The following is a 24,592-nucleotide window of genomic DNA, read 5'->3' on the forward strand; positions in this document are numbered from 1 at the left end:
CACGAGAGGCCTAGATTTAAAAAGGGCGCGAAGGCCTTCGCGCCGAAAAATCGCTCCGTAAAATTTCTTAAAGGGGAAGCGATCGACTAAGTCCAGGAGACTATAGAGACGTCTCACTCCGCAGGAGGTATTCTTAAGCCCTTTAATATTTATATATACAATAAGAATCAATAAATCAATAGATTAATACTTGCACTAGAACCTCCAGGCCAAAGGATTAAAAGAATCCACAAGCGGCCGCGGGGATCGTACACGGCAAAACCGCCGGGGGAAAACGAAACCGCAACTTCTCCAAAGGAAAAAAGCCGAGCCGCAAACGGCTGGCGCTATTAGTGCAAGTAAATAATAATGATAAAACAATTCTTACTACTTTTGAAGAAAAAGATCGAAGGGAAGGTGTTAGAATGTTGAACGAGCTATCACAATACAACCGCAGGATATGCGAACTGAGCGAATTCTGGGGAAGGGGCGGATCCGGCAAGCTTTTTTAACACTAGGCTCAGTTCCACCGGATTGGACATGAGCAACCCATGTGACTGCTGGACCCGCTCCTTCAGTACGGAGAATGTGATAAATGTTTTCTAAAGATGGGGAGATTGATGGAGAAATTTTAAGATGTGCCAAAGGTGGTAGAAAGGTAGTGGGCAGTACATAGTTTATTGTGAGGAATGAGTACTGCCTGCACATAATAATAAATAGTAGAATAAATAGCTATGCATAAGAGCATGCTTCTGCCCACGCTATTACATGCACCTGAAATGGGAATGACTGGAAAAATGTAGAAGTAATTTGAATGCAATGGTGTGTGGGCAGTAAAACAAGAAGCAATGGGCTCAAGAGTGGATGGGAGCTGAACATATGTGGACCGAATACAAGTGAGTGAACAGTATGAAAAAAGTATATTGAGATGATTTAGATCTACAGAGAGCAAATAACTGCAAAACAGACACATAAAGGGAGTGTTAATGGACTGAGAAGAAGGAGAAGATCAAGCCGTGGCGGCTGGACGGGGTTGATGAAATGGTAAAAATAGAAAATAGAAATTTAAAGAACATCAAGCAACATATGCAGCCCTGGATGGATGTGATAAAAGCAAGGCTGGCTTATACAGACAGAAAGGTATAGAAAGGCACATTGGAGTGTAGTGGTCTTAAACTAGATTTAGTTGCACATCCTTTTTTATTATCTCATTATTTAATTTCTTCTGCTTAACTGTTTTTATTGCTTTTCTGCACTTTGCATATTACTATTAGCTTGAAAGTGAACATCTTGGGGGGGTGAATATCCATATGGATAGATAAGTGCGCTCCTGAAGTACACTTCCATTACGCCAAAAGAAGTTAGCTTCTCTGTGCATGTAAGTACCGTATTTTTTCAGACTATAAGACGCACTGGAGTATAAGAAGCACCTTAGTTTTGGGGGAGGAAAATAGGGAAAAGAATCTGCTTACCAGGTATTCATCTATCTAGCATCCTTAGTCTGATCACGTTCAGCACATTATTTTATCCCCTGGTTAAGGGTTTAAAAAAAACCTTTATTCTGAGAGTAACAATGAAAGAGCTTGCAAGCAAGTATGAACTGGGAACATCATTAGCACCTGGAAAGAAACACTCAGATCAGGTAGAGCAATGAAAGAAAACCGGCAAAGGCTTAGGGCTTGGAAAATATTCTTCGCAGAGAATAACAATGAAAGAGCTTGGGAACATTAATAGCACCTGGTTAGGGCTGGAAAGAAACATTTGGAGCAAATAGAGAATGAAAAAAAAAATCAAAGACAGGGTTTGGAAAACATTCTTGGCAGAGAGTAACATTGAAAGAGATTGCAAGCCAGTAAGAGCTGGGAACATTGTTAGCACCTGGTTAGGGCTGGAAAGAAACTTACTCGGAGCAAGTTAGAGCAATGAAAAAAACCCTGCAAAGACCTAGGACTTGGAAAACATTCTTCATAGAGAGAAACAATGAAAGAGCCTGCAAGGTAACAGCTGGGAAGATCGTTAGCAGCTAGTTAGGGCTGGGGGAAAAACTACATTCAGAGTATAAGACACACCCTAATTATCAGCCCCTTTTAGGGAGGAAAAAGGTGTGTCTTATACACCGGGAAATACGGTATGTTTGTCATCTGTTTCACCATTCGCTTTCAAATTTACTACAAAGCCAAATGTTCCAAAAACGCATAGCAAGAATACTCACTGCACATTGATTCGGATTCATCGGATCCATCTGAACATTCCTCCTCTCCATCGCACTTCCATCTGGATGGGATGCAGTGACCATTGTTGCAGGTAAAATCGGATTCTGCACAAGTCTTCTTGGCTGAAAGGAGAGAAAGAGGAGGGTTTTATTTTTAAGGAAAAAGAATATTTCAATTGGATAGTAAATCATTCTTTGATTTTAGATGCACAGTAATCAATAAAACATACATCTCAAGATCTATATAATTAATCTATTCCTAGATCATAAGGAAGTTGGCCTTCTCCGGGTCCCATCAACTAAACAATGCTGTTTGGCGGGACCCAGGGGAAGAGCCTTCTCTGTGGCGGCCCCGACCCTCTGGAACCAGCTCCCCCCCCAGAGATTAGAACTGCCCCACCCTCCTCGCCTTTCGTAAACTCCTTAAAACCCACCTTTGCCGTCAGGCATGGGGGAACTGAAACATCTCCCCCGGGCCTATACAGTTATGTATGGTATGCTTGTATGTATGTTTGCTTTTAATAATGGGGTTTTTAGTCGTTTTTTAAATTATTAGATTTGCTATATATTGTTTATTATTGCTGTGAGCCGCCCCGAGTCTACGGAGAGGGGCGGCATACAAATCTAATAAATAAATAAAATAAATCAATAAATCAATGTTTCACTGGGCATGCCTTCATTGAGGGAACCTAAGAGCCCAAACAGCTTTGTGAATACGAGAATGAAAAAGGAAAGAAGCCCTAAATCCAGCAGTTCTTCACCGTTGGGTTGTGACCCCTTTAGGGGTCGAATGACCCTTTCACAGGAGTCGCCTAAGACCATAGGAAAACACATATTTCCGAAGGTTTTAGGAACCGAGGCACCGTTCCTCTATCTGTCAGGTCCACCCACATGCAAATAAACTACTGCAAAAATAAAATAAAAATCTACCACCTGATAAACTATCATTTTTATCATAAAATGTACAGATTCCTTATTGTGACATGCTAGGAAATATTAGGCTTTCTTCAAACAGCATGGTAAGTAAAGACAAGCATACCACGAAGAATGGAGTGTATTGTTTCCTGTACACAAATCACATGAATTATGAATTATCAACAGCAGGTAGTTTATCCCAGTGGCCCAACTGATGGTTATGTAGTAAGACAGAAAAAAATATTGATGCAGCCTCCAGATTTATGGTCTTATTTTTAAATTTTTTGTGTGACAACCTCAACCTTTTCTATTAATTTATTAGCTAATTTCATCTCAAGTAAGTACAGTTTTTCCATGTAAAAGTATATCACAGATCTTGGGTTTCCTATGGAGGTGTTGTTCTGAAATCAGATCAATCAAGTATTATGTGCACTTTGATATCTTATCCTCCTGATGTTTTATTTTTTTTAACTTAAAAATAATCTTTATTAATTACATACATTTAAAAAGGTTACATACATTACAATTGACAGTAAGCACAAAATAAGAAAAACAAACAAACATAACATAGACATCTATAGTGCATTATGATAAATATCATAAGAACAATAAAGTGAGATTTAACTAATATATTTAAATAAATATATAAATATTTAAAATTTAAATATATTGTTTGTTTGTTTGTTTGTTTGTTTGTTTCTTCATTCATTCATTCATTCATTCATTCATTCATTCATTCGATTTTTATGCCACCTTTCTCCTTAAACTCATTATGAGTTTACATGGCATTGGACCAGATCACCTCCGGAACCGCCTGCTACCGCACGAATCCCAGCGACCGATAAGGTCCCCTAGAGTTGGCCTTCTCCGGGTCCCGTCGACTAAACAATGCCGTTTGGCAGGTCCCAGGGGAAGAGCCTTCTCTGTGGCGGCCCTGGCCCTCTGGAACCAAATCCCCCCGGAGATTAGAACTGCCCCCACCCTCCCTGTCTTTCGTAAACTACTCAAGACTCACTTATACCGCCAGGCATGGGGGAGTTGAGATATTCCTTCCCCCTAGGCCATTACAAGTTATGCATGGTATGTTTGTGTGTATGTTTGGTTTTATAATAAGGGTTTTTAGTTGTTTTATTATTGTATTGTTACATGCTGTTTTTATCATTGTTGTTAGCCGCCCCGAGTCTATGGAGAGAAGCGGCATACAAATCCAATAAATAAATAAATAAATTATGGTAAGCTTATGTCATAAAGTTGTCTCCTATTTGATGTTCTGTATAACCAGTGCCACACTGCTTTGCCAAGGATCATGGTAGCTGCATCTAGGAGTGATTAAAATGAGAATTTCTGGAGAAATAACTTTCTCAGAACTCTGATTAGATAGACTTATTAAGAAGGTTGAAATAATAACACAATAATTTTCAACCAGTACTCTATTTTTAAATGAAAAAACCTATATACACAGGCAACAGTGTCATAGATTTCAAAATCACGTCATTTCTAAGTAATAGAAAGAGCACCTATCTATTTGTGGGTTGTTTTAAAAACAGCTATGGCCTTCTTAAAACCTAGAGACATCAGCCTTGTGCCGACAGGGATATCTAGCTTGGCTTAAGAGATGTTTCTTTAAGATATTGTATTGGGGGAATGTTACATTACAGTAGGGGGAATGTTACATTACCCTCTGGGTAATGTAGTCCATGACCTGTGACCACATCTGTGTGTTCTTACTGGCCATTGGCAGCTGGATAATTGTGCAAGGCACACCAGCAGGCATTTTAAGTCTTAACAAAGCAGGAAGATGGGAAGGAAGGCATCTCTTTTCACCTACCTGTAATGGGACAGATTATGGACAGACAGCCTGAGGAATTTCATCTCAACAGTAATCTTGATATGAAGATACCAGACAATAATCTGTATGGTTTACTCATTTGCGTGGAGGTTTTTTAAAAAAATATTTTTTATTAATTTTTTTGAAAACAACAGAAGTGCAGTTTTATCTGATTGAGAAAAGCATTTATAAGCTCAGACCAGAACACACCTCCCTATATCAGACGGAGTGTATTATTATGGATTATGGATCTTCAAATGCTCCCTTGATTCAGACATCAGTTTCGGAGTCTATGGAGGAAATATAGGTTGCTTCCTGCTTTTCTTCATGGGGGGAGGGAATGGTGTGCAATTAATTTTCCCAAGGGGCCAGTGGGACTGTTATGGAGGGGTGAACCAATGTAACCTGATGTCCTCAAACTCCATCATCTCAATTCATCAAGCTGCTGCAGGGCAGAATGAGCAATTTTCATCTTCACAAGGCTGTCAGTTGATTGAAAGAACACATGGTGACTGTGCAGAGCCAGACCCTTCTTCTACTGCCCCCTACAGTTCATTTATTTACAGCTGATTTCGAATTTCTGACTGACCTCATATGAGTGGATCAGGAACAGCCCAAGTCCCAGTTGTGGCTTTGGGAGCCATAAAATGCCCAGTTCTGATCTAGGCACAAGCCTTGAAACTGTGCAGCAATTTGAGCTATTCACATGTTAGCTGTTTGATTTGTTTTCAAATGAATTCTGTTGCCTGGAGAATAGTAGCTACTGTGGTCAATAAGACCTTTTCTCAAATATTTCCAAACATTGTTATTATAAACATATATTGTGTTGTATAATTCTGTCTGCTGAGCTAGATAATATAAAATTTCAGCATGAATGGAAAATAATGAGGAAGATAAAAGCAGGTATCCATATTCTCTCCATAAGACTATTATGATTTTATCCTCTACAGGTTATATTTTTGTATTATGACATTACCTTGGTTTAATGTTTTTCAAAGAAGCTTGTAATAACTTTAATATGCAAATTGCATACTAACATTGTTCTCTGATGTTTTCTACATATAGCCTCAAAATGTTTCCTTCAGGACAGATTGAAACTATTTATTATAATACAGCATTATACTGTAGTTTAATAGCCTCCATAAAATGCATGGGCAGATTTTTTTACCATTTTGATCTGCGTTTTGTTTTCTGCACCATTCATCCCAAAATGCTCCAATATGCTTACTCCTGACTTGGTAATGCCCCAGACTTGGCATGACAAAGCCATTTTCCCACTGATCTACCAATAATACCCTGGCTGTTATCTTTGAAGAAAAGGGTTGCTGGCAGCATTGGGATGTGCCAACAATCCTGAATAATGGAGATACAAAACTCCCACCACCACACAAACATGCTGGTAGCAGATGGCGCGATGGATTGCTTTGTTCCCTTGACAGCGTTCTTTGAAAACACAATTAATTTATTATCAGCCATCACAAAAGGTGGAAAGACATACAATACTGGCAAAGAACCACCCAATGGCATTTTGAAGAGGTTAATATGCTTGGTTTGCATCCCCTCACAATCAGATAGCCTGTAAGGTCTTCTTCTGTGCAATGCCCAACATCTGCTGGTCAACTATAAGGATAATGTGGATGGTAAGTAAATCGGCTTAGGCGATCCAACAGTTTAAGCCAGATTGAATGGGGAAAAAGACAACAATTCAATTTTTCAACTCAATGGAAGCCACCTGAGTATCTTCAATGGATGGAAAAATCCAAGCCGTAATTGCTTTTGCTGCATGAATTCGGGGATCTTAAATACAAGCTACTCCCAACAATACAAATCCTTCAATTTTCAATTAAAACAAGCATATGTAAACAAACATTACTGAGCATGATTAACCTTAAAGCACTTAATGCCAACAATTTAATCTGCTTCAGCTGCTGAAAGCAATACTTCTCTAGGAAGACATAGATCTATGGCAAGGCAGTACTATAGCCCACTCCTATCTTTATGACATGAATTATTTACTGTTTGTAAATCACTCATTTATGTACATTTAATTACAATTATTCATTCCATCCTAAACTTGCAAGGTGCGTTGCTGCAATCTCCCTTTAAGGAGCAGAAACTACAGTATACTTTGACTACATTTATCTCAGTCTACTGCCATAATTTGAGGCTTTCAGCCAACCCTCAAGAAAACAATACCAAAGAGGCAGGAATTCTCAATCAATCTTTCCTTCCTGAACTGTTCCTGAGCATAAAAGACAGAAGTTTTCGAAGCACTGCCTCCTTTGAAAAGTGATTTCAGAATCCTTGTTGTCCATACTTAAAAATACTTAAAACAGTAATAATTCAATAATTCAAATCAGTAATAATCAATATATCCAAATGACACATCTAAATCAAAATTTCAAAGGCCTAAAAATAGGCTAAGAAAGTGTGAGTGCATGACAAATGTTTACAAGACAAAAACAGAAGTCTAAATATTATATCGTCTTCTGCCGCACGAATCCCAGCGACCGGTTAGGTCCCACAGAGTTGGCCTTCTCCGGGTCCTGTCGACTAAACAGGGGAAGAGCCTTCTCTGTGGTGGCCCTGACCCTCTGGAATCAACTCCCCCCGGATATCAGGGTTGCCCTCACCCTCCTTGCCTTTCGTAAGGTCCTTAAAACCCACTTCTGTCATTAGGCATGGGGGAATTGAGATATTCCCTTCCCCCTAGGCTTATAAAATTTATGCATGGTATGTCTGTTTGTATGATTGGTCTCTTAAATTGGGGTTTTTAAAATTAATTTTTGTATTAGATTTGTTATATTTGTCTTTTTTACTGCTGTTAGCCGCCCTGAGTCTGCGAAGAGGGGTGGCATACAAATCTAATAAATGAATGAATGAATGAATGAATGAATGAATGAATGAATGAATGAATGAATAAATAAATAAATAAATAAATAAATAAATATCATATTTGGGGTGGAAAAATTTAAAGAATTCATGCCTTTTAGCCATGACCCTTTAAATCAGGTCTATATACTATATATAAAACCAGTCAGCTTAAAAAAATAATATGAAATTTATTGACTTCGCTTAATTTATTTTTCTTCCCAACATCCAGTTACAATCATTATTTTAACAAGCTAGAATATGGAAAAGATGAGCTATCATGGTAACTCTGTATCTTAGGGGGACGGGAAGCAGGGAGGATTAGCATCCTGGATAATTTTTTTAATACAATGGGAAAATTTGGATTTAGAGCATAGACTTCCTTTTGTTTTATTTTAGGAAGAAAACAAAGTGGTGTATGCCTTATTTCACAGACTGGGGGAAATCCTGTGATAATTCTATATGAAGTACCTTTATGAATTATTCTTGGGATAATTCTACAAATTATTTTGACTCAACTTCCATGTCCTATTTATTATTAATTGCATTCTACCAGACAATATGTATCTCAAAGGAATGACAGTAAAGTCGATAACTATTTTTCATTCCAGATTAGAAAAATGTTTTGTCCCTACCATTGACCATGCCGTTGTGACAGCCTCTAACTGTTGCCAAATATGATCTGGCATGAAAAATTGGGGAAATACAATAAAGATACAGATTCTGCATATATAAACAAAACACTACAAAATAGGCACTAGAGATTTTCTTATGGAAGAAAAAACAGTACAAAACATAAATGAAATATTGTTTAATCATTTGTGGATCACAGTAAGACTTTTTGTTTTTACAGCACAAGCATATAGTACTAAAGTATGGGATGATAATTGAAACATAAAATATTAATATTTACGATCTAATTCCACATATGCACTCTGAAATTTTCATTGCACTTTTAGCGTAACTACAAAAAAGTAACTTTTAAAGTAACTTTTAAGGAAAAGTAAAACACAAGCACCTAACATTTGGATAATTGTGTAACTTGACTTTCACAGAATTTCCAACATGAAACAGAAATGCTGAAAAATTTCACATGAACTACAAGTTATGGAATAACATTCCCAACCAGATATTGTTCAGATATGCTTGAAATATGTCTCCCACAAGCTGTTCCCTAAACAGTTAAAGGTATTGCGGAAAAGTATCTCTTTGCTGAACCTATGGTTACCAACTTACAGTTGGTAATACAATTACTTTATCTGTCAAATATAAATAGCTTACTTTTACTCCATGGAGCATAACCAGAAGGATGAAACTAGAATCCAATCAGAAGAAATCAGACTATAAAACCCAATCAAGATTTATACAGTCCAAACTATAATCATCATTCAGTTGGTGATAGAAGAAAATATAAAGGAAGCTCATCCAGTTACAAAGGCTGTTTTGATTAATAATATTATAAAGAACAAGGTAGAAAATTCTAGCAGTTTATCTCTGACAATTTCAAATACTTCCCAAAGAGGCATGAATACAACAAGCATTTCAAGGGGCATTTAAAGCAGTTACTAGGGGAGAATCTGTTCTTTTGTGCCTAGAATTTCAGAATTGGTGGGGAAGGACAGGGTCTTTGTTTCATGATTTAAAAGCAGGAGACCTTAAAAAGAAAGGGAGTTACACTACTGTATATAAATGACCATTGGAAGGGCAGCCATCTGTTCTAATTATAGGATTACCCAATAAGGCAGTGCCAAATCCTGCAAGCTGCAACAGATCTGTGGAAATCAGCTACCAGTTAGGTTTGCAAAAGTCAAATGATCCAAGAGTAGGGAATGATCCAAAAAATGCTTTTGAAGAGAACAATATTTTGGAGGTCCAGGAAAACTGGTTACCATGAGATAAGATGCAGTGATCATGAGGGAAACATTCTGAAAACATGAGGTTAAAAGATCCACTGTGGTTCCTTACATGGATGCAAGAAGATGCAAAGCCAGCATCATATATTCCAGGTGGCTTCCTCAGGGAAGCTGTAGATCTAGATTGCAAGAGAAAAGAATATCTAAAGTTCTATGAGAGCTCCTTAGCTTGCTCAGGTCTGAAGGTGAGGTAGCTTGCCCTTAAATTCAACCCAGTTGCCTTCTGTTGTTATCCCCTTATTCAGTCTGAAATCTGGAAATGGCGTTTGGAGTTTCACTAAAGAATCATCACAGTCTGAAATAAGTGGGACTGAAAAGGATCCAGTTTGCAAGAAGAATTTACCAAATTTATAAAAATGTATCACATTTCTAAAAAAAAGTTGTCAAATTCTGCATCCGTCAACAGTAGTGTCCATCAAGAAAGAGTTCTATGACCAACACTATTCATACTTTACATAAATGAGCTCTGTGATCATATTACAAGCAACTGCGTTCTCTTTGCTGACAATGTCAAATTATTTAATAACACCGACAAAACTGCTACCCTTGACCATATATCAGAATGGTTAGACAACTGGCAACTTCAAATCTCAATCAATAAATGGTCTACAAGCTGGGAGGATAGGACCTTGTAAATGGCCTTCACTCTATCAAGGACCTTGGAGTACTCATATCTAATGACCTAAGTGCCAGAGCCCAATGTAACAACATTATTCATCTAAGTGTTGGTTATGACCTATAAAGCCCTACACGGCATTGGACCAGAATACCTCTGGGACCACCTACTACCGCACGAATCCCAGTGACTGATTAGGTCCCACAGAGTTGGACTTCTCCGAGTCCCGTCGACAAAACAATGCCGTCTGGCGGGACCCAGGGGAAGAGCCTTCTCTGTGGCGGCTCTAGCCCTCTGGAATCAGCTCCCCTCGGAGATTAGGATTGCCCCCACCCTCCTTGCCTTTTGCAAACTTTTGCAAACTCATCTATGTCGCCAGGCATGGAGGAATTGATATATCCTTAGCTGTTTTGACTTTATGTATGGTGTGTTTGGGTTGTATGATTATTTTTTAATAGGGGTTTTAAAAACTGTTTTAATATTGGATTTGTATATGATGTTTTACTTGTTGTGAGCCACTCCGAGTCCTCGGAGAGGGGCGGCATACAAATCTAATATATTACTATTATTATTATTATTATTATTATTATTATTATTATTATTATATTATTATTATTAATAATAATAATATTTTATAGCTTCTTCTTTGGCAATACTACACTATTAACCAGAGCATACAAAATATTTGTTAGGCCAATTCTTGAATACAGGTCATCTGTCTGGTACCTGCACTGCATATTGGATATCAATACAACCGAGAGAGTCCAAAAATATTGCACAAGAAGAGTCTTCTATTCCTCTGCTCACAACAGAATACCTTATTCCACCAGACTTGAAATGTTGGGTTTAGATTGCCTAGAACTTTGTCTCCTTCAATCTGACCTAAATGTAGTTCATAAAATCATATACCACAATGTCCTATCTGTCAATGATTTTTTCAGCTTCAACCGCAACAATACATAAGCACACAATCAATTCAAAGTTAATGTAAACTGCTCCAAACTGCAGAAAACACAACTTTAGCAACAGAGTGATCAATGCCTGGAATGCACTACCTGACTCTGTCGTTTCCTCCCCAAACCCCAAAAACTTTAACCTCAGACTATCTACAGTCGACTTCAGCCCATTCCTAAGGTCTGTAAGGAGCGTACATAAGCGCACCATTGTGCCTACCGTCCCTGTCCTACTGTCCTATTGCCTAATTTATCTGTACCTACTTTGCTAATTTTATGTTTATACCAATACCTAACTTGTGCCTAACTTGTATACGTCAAACGTGTACAAGTTAGGTATTAATTAATTAATTAAATACATACATACATACATATATACATAAATACTGTATTTTCAAAGAGATGAAAAAATATGACCCTTCAGATAAGCATTGTGGGATGCTTGAAGATTCTGCTACCTGAATGGTGATGCAAAATGGCCTGGTTTATGTTACCAACTTTTTTATGCTTTTATTTTTTTTATTTCTTTTTGCCTTTGAAAATGGAGTGGCATTTAAAATAAAGACAATTATTTGCCAAGTTTTAAAATGCTTGCACATCTTGTTTTGGGAGCGGGACCTCTTTAAGTCAGTCTTGACTCCTGGAACATGCCTGGACAATCCCTTCAGTTCTCTTGGCAACACTTTTGAGGAAAATATTGCTGTCTTCTTTGGGTTGAGAGTGACCAGCCCAAAGACACCTAAGTGGCTTTATGCTCTAGGCCGGACTAGAACTCAGTCTCCTAATTTCTAGCTTGATGTTTCCTATTGCTCCTTGAAACCCAAAGGTAGTTCTGTACATCAATCTGCAATCTCTGCAGCAATCTGCAGTAATTCTACGCACATGTGGCTCGTTATAGCAGGATCTTAAACCAAAGGAGATTTTTTTCTGACTTGGGTAATCCCAGGAAAGGCAGAGTTTGATCTGCCAAGTGTGACGCATGGGACCACGCAAGCTATGGATTATCTTCTTCTCTTCTAATCCAAATTAAAGAGTAAATCCAAACCCAGAATCATCTTGGGCAAGATGGGGCAGCATACAAGTTTGATAAATAAACACCTGCAACTGCACAGTCCTAAGAAAAAAAGATTGTACCAAAATGTACTACTATATCACTCCTTGCTTGCTGAAATATTGGAGCATCTGCAAGAAAAACTATGCAAACAAACCTAAATCCTTGATTAGAATTTATCATATGTCTTGCAAAGTCTGAATAAACTCATGAGATATTGAATACATATGCCCACAGTTTACTTTTTTAAAAAAGCATGTGTGCACACACTACATGCATATTTATCAGGAGTTTGCACACCAAGGGAGAGCTTCTGCTTATGTAAATCCAGTTATAGACAAAAGAGAAGAGCTATGTCAAGGGATATAACTCTGCTTATTGCATTATTACAGCATCTCAGAAGATAATCAAAATAAAATGCAGAGACTGAAGTAGTGAAATTTATGTCAAGTCCAAGGCAACTGTTCCATGTTACTGCAATAAATTTTAAGACATAAATAAGACCAAGCAGGCTAAAAATGAAATGTGTAAGTGGAGCCAAAGGGGAAAAATACTCACAATCAAATTTCTAATAAAGATAACCATTACGAAATAGAAAGAAAAATAGTTCATCCCAATCTGTGTGTCCCCCCCCCCAGATGTTAACAAGTGTAGAATATTATTATTGAAAAATAATTTTAGGATACCTATATGTTTGAATGCTTAGATTCTAGACCAAAATCCTATTTCAGGGTAAAAGTTCATACACACGTATCATCTTAGTATGAAAGTGGACTCCATCTTTAATTTAACACAGTATCCCCCCCCCAAAGTAAATTTCTAATGAGGACTTGTAGAGAACTCCTTAAATTGAAGTATCATGCAGGGGAAGGAATGGCAGAACCTGAGAATAGAGTTAAAAGAGAGATCAGCCTAGAATCACTACTTAGTCACAAGCAAACTGAATCCAGCCCCATTGAATGATTCTTTTCTGAGCAGGTGCTAGCTGTTAGTTGAGAAGACTACTATGCATAGGCATTTTAGCAATAAATCAGTGTGATTGACTCTTTAATTGAAATTTAAATATATTTCAAAGAGCAATAGCAATTAGACTTATATACTGCTTCACAGTGGTTTACAGAGTCAACATATTACCGCCAACAATCTGGTTTCTAATTTTACCAACTTTGTAAGAATGGAAGGCTGAGTCAACCTTGAGCCTGGTGAGATTCGAACTGCCCAATTGTGGGCAGGCAGAAGAAGTAGTCTGTCATACCACTGAGCCACCACAGCTCCAAATCGTTGAATTTTATTTTAAAAAATTATGGTATAACAATAAAAAAATGGATATCTAAGAGTATTGGAAATATTGACAAGTCAGGGTTATGAGCCAAAAGAATAAGGTTCTCAATCTCACTATTGTAAACCTAGTTATGTAGGATCATCATCATCATCATTTAATTTATAATGGATTGGCTAATTAAATAAATTTCTATGCAGAAAAAAATCTGTAAATGCATAGTTTCATTCCTGGACTGTTATGCAAAGGTTCAATGATTTATAAGCACATACAAAATATATGATGCTTTTACAAGAAAAATTATGCCTCTGTTTAGTGAATAATCAGGAAAAGTTATCACCAGTTGAATAAATGTGTTGTTAGTAGTCAACCTGGAAATGAATTATTGAACTAATCTATGAAATAAAAATCAAAAATTATTAATTTACATATGATTTGTTTGCTCCGCTATAATAAAGCAAGGGAAATAACAAAAAATCTTATCATTCCCACATTGTTATATAGGAGTCTTTCTTCACCTGTATCTAATGTATTGGGAAATAATTATAAACTCTACATTAAAAAAAAGAATTACAGAAGTACCTGAACTACAGCTACCAGCCAGAATGGCTATTGGCTGGAACAACGTAGTATGTAGTCAATTAATATTTTAAAAACAGATCAAACAATTGTAAGAATCTAGAATTTACAATGCAAGGGTATAAATAAGGTAAGTGAAATTTTAAAGAATGTATAATTATTTTAAAATCACAAATTCAAACAGGTTGATATCCAATTATTTGGTTTTAGCAAATGAAGCTTTTAATGTTTTGGGATGCAAAAAAAAAGTTGAAAATGTATATTGTACAATAGCAAAAATAAATATATAGAAAACCTGGAAAACACAAGAAGTTCAAATAAAAGGAAAATGTGCATAGAATATTCTCAGTTTAAGGATTTGCAGCAAAGTGAGATTATATCATGATCACAACACACTTGCAAGGATGAAATGGCGCAAACTCTGCCATTATGACTGATGCAATTATACAAATACTGATTTTTTCAGAACCCTTTCCACCATTTCTGCAGATAGATACCTTTATAGGTCACAATTCAAAGTGTTGGTCATGACCTATAAAGCCCTTCATAGCATCAGGCCAGAATATCTCCGAGACCGCCTTCTGCCGCACTAATCCCAGCATCCGGTTAGGTCCAACAGAGTTGGCCTTCTCTGGGTCCCATCGACTAAACAATGTCGTCTGGCGGGGCCCAGGGGAAGAGCCTTCTCTGTGGCGGCCCCGACCCTCTGGAACCAGCTCCCCTCAGAGGTTAGAACTGCCCCCACCCTCCTTGCCTTTTGTAAACTTCTTAAAACCCACCTTTGCCGCCAGGCATGGGGGAACTGAGATATCTCCCCCGGGCCTATACAGTTTATGCATAGTATGTTTGTATGTATGTTTCTTTTTAATAAGGGTTTTTTAAGTGATTTTTAATTATTAGATTTGTTTATATTGTATTATTACTGTTGTGAGCCGCCCCGAGTCTCCGGAGAAGGGGGGCATACAAATCTAATAAATAATAATAATAATAATAATAATAATAATAATAATAATAATAATAATGCACACATGCTAGCATACCCCCACACACACCTTTTTTGGCACCACCAAAAAAAGGTTCGCCACCACTGGGCTACACTTTCAAACAGAGAGCCAAACTATGATGTTATTTCCCCACGTTTTTCACCCGTCAGCCTTGAGAACAAAATTTAATCACAACCAGTGTTCGGAAGGCTGACATCAGAAGTATTTTTTTTAAATTATAACTGGTTTTCATTTAAAATGTTCCATTTTAAACTCAAAACAAATGATTATTCTGGAGACCTTTCAAGACTAAAAGTTTTCTGAAACCTGAAGCAGTTCCAGAGTAGTTGAATCACCTTATTTTGAACTTAACATATTTCAAAATCAAAACTTTTACACATGTCTAAATGCTGTTTATTACATTCTCTGAAACTTGAAAGTTATTAATCAGCTGATCAGGCACAAGACTGAGGCTCATGAGTTTTTCCCTCTCTCCCAAATATTTATACAGCTATATAACTATTAGCATAATATGTCACACTGCAGCGCAAGTGTGGATTCTAACTGGCTGCCAAGATTTCTATTTAAGATTTTATAACCTACTTTCCTCTGTCAGACAATTATACCAGTAAGAACCAGCACTCCAAAAATAAGGACTCTATTATTCTGGGTTCTAACAACCCAGCTTGTTGGGATTCCTCTCTGTCATCTTACATTAAACAAAATAAAGATTGGATTATTCTGAATTTCTTTCTCACATTTTCCACTTTCTCAACAGACTAGTTGCTGTTTCTCCTCTCTTAATGATCTATTCTTTCATTCTCTAAGGCAGTGTTTCCCAAGTTTGGCAACTTGAAGATATTTGGACTTCAACTCCCAGAATTCTCCAGAGAGTGAATGCTGGCTGGGGAATTCTGGGAGTTCAAGTCCAGATATAGTATCTTAAAGTTGCCAAGGTTGGGAAAGACTGCTTTAAGGCAATGCTTTGACAGTTATCATTAATCTGCTGGTGGCAACCAGCTACAGAGCTCCATCGTGGGATGTCCATGTTTCCTCCCTAGTATTTGGTGTAGGGAAAAACAAAGCTTTGACTCAACCCAAAGAAAACGGAGTATCTGTGGGTATGGAGATGTCCCTAATCTGGGGACTTTCCTTCAATTCTAGATGGGGATCAGACTAAAAGAATAAATAATTAGGGGGATTTTACATTCCTAATGGAAGAATAGGTGGCCCCTGTGGCCCTTGTGCAGATAGATCTGTGTTTTATGGATGCATATCTGTACATACAGAAGCTGCACTAGTTCTGTTAAGGTATATGTAGAGTAACCCTTGAGTAGCAAGGATATGCACATAGAAATGTTGGAGTAGGTATGAATATATTCAGTCACATACAGATACATTAAAGTATATACAGGTTTACTTCAGGAAATAGCACAGTCCAATAAACAGTCCAGGTCATAGAAACATAGAAATGGCAGAAAAAGACCTCATGGTCCATCTAGTTTGCCCTTATACTATTTTCTGTATTTTATCTTAGGATGGATATATGTTTATCCCAGGCATGTTTAAATTCAGTTACTATGGATTTACCAGCCACTTCTGCTGGAAGTTTGTTCCAAGGATCTACTACTCTTTCAGTAAAATAATATTTTCTCATGTTGCCTTTGATCTTTCCTCCAACTAACTTCAGATTGTGTCCCCTTGTTCTTGTGTTCACTTTCCTATTAAAAACACTTCCCTCCTGAACCCTATTTAACCCTTTAACAAATTTAAATGTTTCGATCATGTCCCCCCTTTTCCTTCTGTCCTCCAGACTATACAGATTGAGTTCATTAAGTCTTTCCTGATACGTTTTATACTTAAGACCTTCCACCATTCTTGTAGCCCGTCTTTGGACCCGTTCAATTTTGTCAATATCTTTTTGTAGATGAGGTCTCCAGAACTGAACACAGTACTCCAAATGTGGTCTCACCAGCGTTCTATATAAGGGGATCACAATCTCCCTCTTCCTGCAGGTCATACACATTCTAATCAGTCAATGGCTAGAAGTACAAAAATCTTCTTGCTGACTTGTCATATCAATGTATCAATACAGCAGTACATATAACAGAGCATATCAGAATATCAAAAAGAATAAGTTATAAGTTATATTAACTGGCTCTCTCCAGCTTTCTCTTGTGTTCAACCTGCAACAATCAGCCAATCAAACATAGCGTTTAAATTAAAGCTACATTAACTTAGTTAAATCTACAAACATACATTGTTAGTTTATATATTGCCAACCCAACTGGTTAGACAGTGTCCTAACAAGCTTCCTATAAATTTTTGGATGTAACTCAAGGTACTGTTAGCACTTATGAAATCCCTCATGGAAATCCTGGTTATTTTTGGAACTGCTGGGCTTTCTTGTCCCATGAAATCTGGGGTGGCGGGGAAGTTCCCTTCTTTGAAACAACCTGATGGAATCCAGGAACAAAACCCTTTCTTATCATGATACCTGCCCTATAGACCCTATAGGGCAGTGACGGCGAATCTATGGCACGGGTGGCATGCAGAGCCATATCTGCTGGCATGCGAGCCGTTGCCCTAGTTCAGTTCCAATGTGTATATGTGTGCCAGCCAGCTGGTTTTTGGCTTGCACAGAGGCTCTGAGAGCCCGTTTTTGGCTTCCAGAAAGCCTCTGAGGGGATGGGAGAGGGTGTTTTTACCCTACCCTGGCACCAGGGAAGACGTTGGAGCCTAGGGAGGGTGAAACACGAACCAACTGGGACCACTAGAAGTTGGGAAACAGCCCTCTAAAGGGCCTCAAGAGGACAGGAGAAGCTGTTTTCGCCCTCCCCAGGCATTGAATTATGGGTGTGGGCACCCGCACATGCACGATAGTGTGCACACATGGTCTTTTGCCACACAAGGAAAAAAAGGTTTATCATCACTGCTATAGGGCATGGTACCTGCCCTACATGTTTGAATGGCCCCATCCTGCTGGCCCTCTGTAAAACCATGAAAACCTAGGGTTTTTCCCCCCAAGCACTGGCTATAACATGAGCTGATCTTATTCAAAATGAAAGATTTTTCAATAGACTACACAATGATATAAAATGGTTGGACATTCAGCTATTCTTTTAGTTTGTTATTCTTGCGTTTTTTTAATACTTAGTTGTAAAACACCAGAGTTGGGTGATGATATAAATTGATTAACTGAAAACAAAGTTCTAAAATTAAATTTCTATAATGAAAAAAAAAGGGGAGCATTTGGTCTTGACTAATTATTGGGTTGTGGATCAAAAAACACCTGGAAACCTGCTTCCCCTTCTGAGATTCAAGGTATATGTCTGGTATACTCATTAAATTTAGTAGGAAGAAGATACAAAGAATGGATTGCTGTTTATCAGCAGCCTTCTGAAAATATTAGTCTGGATTTCCCATCATAAAATGATTTCCTAATATGGGCTGCAAAAAGAGGTTATGCTATTCAATGATGAAAAAAGTGCTCCCTCTGCGACTAAGCCATTGAAAACTCAAGCTGAAGGAAAAAATTAAAAATGTGGCTTATGACCTTGAAAGACGGGGCTATAATTTGCATCGCTCAAAGCCACGCTTTTCATTTTCCATTCTTTGCAGACACAAAATAAGGGCAGATTGGCAATGCAAAATGGAAAGAATCATTCTGCCTATCAACAAAACGAGATAATCAAGAATGGCAAAAAAGGACATATCTGACAGATGCAACAGGAAGGCCGCCCAATGAATGGAATTGGCAAAGGGTTTGCATAAAGCACAACAGACCACAATGCAGAAAGTACCAAGAAACTGTCAGTCGTCCCTCCCAATTTGTTCATATACAATAAAGAACAAGGATTTGGAGCCAAAGAGTGTTGGGTTTATTCATGAGAGCGCACTTCACTTTGCATTTGACTGAACCTGTTTTCCAGTGAAACTGGCTGAATTATACATAAAAGCCATTTTAATAATGTTCTCCAATGCCAACCTTAGTTGCAAACTGAACAGCAGGTCCATCTTTCAATCCAAGCCTGTTAACAGTGGAAGAAAGCCAAATAAATGTCTATTAATAACAAAGTGCTGGTTTCCTTCGTTTTTCACGCTCATACAATAAACTGAATAATTAGAACAACAGAAGGATTTACTTTACTACTGCCAATATAACGTTCAGCAAAACAGAACGTTAACACTCTCCTTTTAAAACTATTTTTAATTTATTGGTATTGCGGCTTTATTATTTTTATAAAATAACTCAATGCAGCAAACATATCCAATACTCCTCCCACCTCTTATTTTTTCCCACAACAACCCTGTGAGGTAGGTTGGGCTGATAGAAAATGACTGGCCCAAGAAAATTCAAATGCCTTTCATGGCTAAAACTGGATGAGAATTCATGGTTTCCTGTTTTGTAGCTAGTGCCTTAACCACTCAATCAAAACTACTGGAATGTTATTGCATCCAAATTTAAATATAGTATGAAGATATCAGTAATTCATTAGGTTATATAAACAAGGAGAATGTTTCAATGTCTCTTCACTTTGTGTATTTCTTTTGAAATATTGTTTCAAAAGCATATATTTTCATGAATTCTAGCATTTCGGGGGTTTTTTAAAAAAATTGTAAACATTGTTATTTTTTAAAAAATTAGGAAATAACATTTGAAACGTATAGACTATTCTATTGAAAACACCAGTATAAATTGCCACCCTATCTATGAAAGTTTCTTTGCCAAACAACATAGAAAACAAATTATTAGCATTTAATTTTGTTTATGGGGACATTTGCTATTTTAAGTCTGGAAATTGGATTTTACTATCCCATAGTAATAGGATGGATTTTACTATCCCATAGTAGTAGGATAGATTTTACTATCCCATAGCAATAGGATAGGATGTGATACAGTATGAGCTATGAATTTTGTCTTAAGGTTCTCATTTTTTCGTCTGCCTTGGGCAAGTCATTCCCCCACTCATATCTCAGCTCTCTATTTGCAGCATGGGAATAATGCCCAGCTATCTTCCTTAGAGTCCTGTACTAAAGATTATAATTACGTAACAAAACCTATTTGAATAAAAATGTTACACAGTGAATGCATATCATTAGTGCGCATCATTCTGGCAGCTGTTGGCTATTATTCTAAGTTTTTCTGTGGTCTACAAATTTAGGAGTGTGGAATACATTCCCCTTCAAATGTTTAGAAATAACCATTCAACATAGATTCTGGCTAATCTTCCCAAATGATGCATTCTTTCAACTCATGCTAAGAAGACTCCTCAGTACTTCATGTTTAAAACACAAGACATGAGTCAGAATTTTAGAACAATTTTAAAAAACTGAACTTCAGACAAATCTCACACAGTCCCATTATTAAACATGCTAACTGCGTAACTTTGCAGATCAACTGAATTTCGGGGCCTGCTCCTGACAATCCACAATCTACAATCATCAAAATGCATTATTTATATCTGGAAGCCATGCTTGCGATTTATGAAATTTCAGTAATTACGTCAAATTAATCTCAGCTACAATCAACCTGCTTGTTTGTTTGCTGCTGTGCCCAATAATCTCTTTCGCCAAATGGTTGCTGATAAAGCACAGTGGTACAAAACTCCTTTCTTCTTAGAAACTTAGCGTAAAATCAGTAAGTCTCTTCTGAATTGTGTTCTACATCTGGTAGGCTATTGTTCTTGGATACAATACCAAAGTGTTTTGAAAGTGGTTTCTTTCAGGATGGCACTTCCTATGTAAGCACTAACCAGGCTTGACCCTGTTTAGTTTACAAGCTCACTCAGGCTACTACAGAGAGGAGGGGGGTCAGGCTCTCTTTTCTAAAGCACCAGACAAGGAATAATGGATGGGAGCTGACCAAGGAGAAATAATAAGGAACTTTCTAATGGTGAGAGCGATCAACCAGTGGAACAGCTTGCCTGCAGAAGTTGTAGGAGGTCCAACATTTGAGACTTTCAAGAGGAGATTGGACGGCCATTTTTCCAAAATGGTGTAGGGTCTCCCACTTGAGTGGAGGGGGGGGTGTTGGACTAGATGATCTACAAGGTCCCTTCCAACTAATAGTAATCTAATCTAAATAAAACTTTTGGAGTCAACTACTACAAAACTGAGAGACCAAATGAATCAAAATATATTTATTCACCCAGAGGGTCGTTGGTTTATGGAATTCACTTCCAGAAGAGGTTGTGACACCTGTCGGCCTGGATAGCTTCAAGGCAGGATTAGATAGTGTTCTGTCGGGCTCTCTGGTAGAATCCTCCCGAAAATTCACAGATACAAATTTCAGACACACACACGTTTGAAAATTCAAAACAATGTTCTTTATAACGAAAATTCAAATAAACTAAGCACTCTCTTTGTATAGCAAAGGGCACTCGTCTCCAAACAAACTGGTAATTTGTACAAGTCCCTTATCAGTTCTGAGATACTTAGCTTGCAGCTGTGAGACAATTCACAGTCCTTCTTCTTTCACAAAGTGAAACACACTTTGCTCTGGTTTAGTTTCAAAGCGGGGAAAAAGCAGCACACAAAGGTTGAAGTCAGCAAGGTAAGCACGAAACACAACGATCAGATAATCCTCCACAATGGCCAAACTCACAGGCTGCTCTTTATAGCAGCCTCACTAATTACCACAGCCCCACCCAACCACAGGTGGCCTCATTTTCTTCAGTTGTTGCTGCCTGTGCATCACTCTCCGCATGCGTGGCTGTATCATTAACTCTTGTTCCGAATCCAAGGAGGAGCTAGATAATTGATCTCCTTCTGAGCTGTCTGCCACACTCTCCTCCTCCCTGTCACTCATGTCTTCTTGGTCAGAGGAGCCTTCATCAGCAGATTCCACCGGGAACAAAACAGGCCTGCGGCATGTGGATGTCTGCCCCACATCCACAGTCCTTGGGGCAGGAGCTGGACCAGAGCTAGCCACAACAGATAGATTCATGGATACCAAGTGTATCGGTGGTTATTGAAATGAATGTCTAAGTGCCGCCTCTATGTTAGTTGAGGCAGGCAGGATTCCCTTGGGTACCATTTGTTGGGGGGTCAAGGGAAAGGGAGGGTTTTTCCTTCTCTTTCTGCTCAAGATCCCCATGGAGAATTGGTGGGCCACTGTGTGACACAGAATGCTGGACTCAATGGCTTTGGCCCGATTCAGCATGGCTCTTCTTATGTTCTTATGTAAAAGAATAAAGTTTTTGCACTGCATAATGTATCAGAGAATTTCCCCCCTCCTCAAAAAGGAAGAAGATTCAGTGCAAGACAATTTAAAAAAAGGAATGTTGCCAGCTAAACCAAAACAATTTTCTTGCTTTTCAGAGTTTCTTAAAAAAAAGAATAATCCTATAAATGTTGAAAGATTATAAAAAACCATTTATCTCACAACCATTTCAGGTGTTCACCTCTAAGCCTATTATTTTCCTGCAATTTAACAGTTAAGCTGAATAAAGGATAAGAAAGAGGGGGAAGCACTGCGGAATTCGTAATAAGACCATTTTTATCAAATAGTTCCTGCCTTTTTCATCCAAACAGCGAGCCTTTCAGGACACGGCATGGCAGGAGAGGACTGAATGGCAGATGTTCTTCACAACAGCTCTTTTTTCTTCAGAATAGTCCTGTGCTCATTTTCACAGGCGAAAACCTGGGTGTTTTGGGGAGCAGGCAAAAACCTGGGTGTTCACAAAGGCCTTTGGAGATAATTGAAAACTAGCAATTCTGTGTTTAATACATTTTAGCTTTTTATTTTTCATATTTAAATTGGGGGTTTAAATTTAATTATAGATTTACAACAGTTCATTTAGTGACCGTTCGGCACTGAAAAAAAGTTATTTATGAACATTTTTCACACAACCGTTGCAGCATCTTTCTGCTTACGTGATCAAAATTCAAACACCTGGCAACTGATTCATATTTATGATATTTGTAATCTCCCTAGATCATGGGATCACCTTTTGCAACCTTCCAACAAGCAAAGTCAATGGGGAAGCCAGATTCACTTAACAACCGTGTTTCTAATTTAACATCTTCAGGGATTCACTTAACAACTGTGGCAAAAAAAAGTCATGAGGCAAAACTAACTGAACAACTGTCTCCCTTAGCAAAGGAAAATTTGACCTTAATTTTAGTCATTGATTGAAGACTACCTGCATTATTTTGGATTTTTTTATGATACATAAGCACAGATTTCAAGATATACAGTGGTACCTCGTCTTACAAACGTAATTCGTTCCATGACGAGGTTCGTAAATGTTCATAAGATGAAGCAATGTTTCCCACAGGAATCAATGTAAAAGCGAATAATGCGTGTAATCCCAAAACTCACCCCTTTTGCCTTACGCCACTGGGAATCCCCGCCTCCGGATTTCCATTGCCAGCCGAAGCGCCCGTTCTTACGCTGCTGGGATTCCCCTGAGGCTCCCCTCGCTGGGATTCAAAGCAGCGCTGGCAAAAATGAAGGGAATCCCAACAAGGGGAGCCTCAGGGAAATCTCAGCAGTGCAAGAATGGGCACTTCAGCTGGCAACGGAAGTCCAGAGGTGGGGTTTCCCAGTGGCAGCTTGGGTTCATAAGGTGAAAATAGTTCGGAAGAAGAGGCAAAAAAAATATTAAACAGCAGGTTTGTATCTCGAAAGGTTCATTGGAAGAGACATTTGTAAGACGAGGTACCACTGAACTTCCTTATCCTGATCAACACTGTCTTTGAATAGTCTGCTTTCAATCAAAGAAGCAAGTAAGCATATCTAAATATAAGGGCCATAATAATAATGTATCCTAGGAAGTTACCTATACAATATTACATAGATCCATGCAATTGGGGCACTATAACCACTACTTAAAGAAGCATCCTGAATTTTCTTTTCCCCCCTCAGTCCATGTTCTCAGGAGGGGTTTTTGATATTTTAAATCCTTAGAAAAAAGAGAACTTCCCATTCATTATTGGTCACAATTCAAAGTGTTGGTAATGACCTTTAAAGCCCTAAATGGCATTGGACCAGAATACTTCCGGAACCGCATTCTACCACACGAATCCCAGTGGCCAATAAGGTCTCAGAGAGTTGGCCTTCTCCTGGTCCCGTCAACTAAACAATGTTGTTTGGTGGGCCCCAGGGGAAGAGCCTTCTCCGTGGCAGCCCCGGCCCTTTGGAATCAACTCCCCCCAGAGATTAAAACTGCCCCCACCCTCCTTGTCTTTCACAAGTTACATAAGACCCACCTATATCGCCAGGCATGGGGGAACTGAGACACCTCCCCCAGGCTTTTACATTTTATATATGGTATATGTGTGTGTTGTATGGTTTTTAAATGATGGGTTTTTTTAGCTGTTTTTTAATATTAGATTTGTTTCCATTGTAAAATTGTTATTATTATTGTTGTGAGCTGCCCCGAGTCTTCGGAGAGGGGCGGCATACA

The 24,592-nt window shown here is 38.2% G+C and overlaps 1 protein-coding gene across 1 annotated transcript in view; it reads right to left on the reverse strand.

Moving 5' to 3' along the window:
• The window catches only part of LRP8 (LDL receptor related protein 8), a 298,893-nt gene that overhangs the window by 136,431 nt on the left and 137,870 nt on the right, over nucleotides 1-24,592 (reverse strand). Inside the window, exon 3 of the mRNA XM_070745919.1 lies at nucleotides 2,192-2,314. Coding sequence (XP_070602020.1) covers nucleotides 2,192-2,314 — 123 coding nt within the window. The remainder of the gene's footprint in view (nucleotides 1-2,191; nucleotides 2,315-24,592) is intronic.

Source organism: Erythrolamprus reginae, chromosome 3 (assembly GCF_031021105.1).
Source record: "Erythrolamprus reginae isolate rEryReg1 chromosome 3, rEryReg1.hap1, whole genome shotgun sequence".
NCBI classification, from domain to species: Eukaryota; Metazoa; Chordata; class Lepidosauria; order Squamata; family Dipsadidae; genus Erythrolamprus; species Erythrolamprus reginae.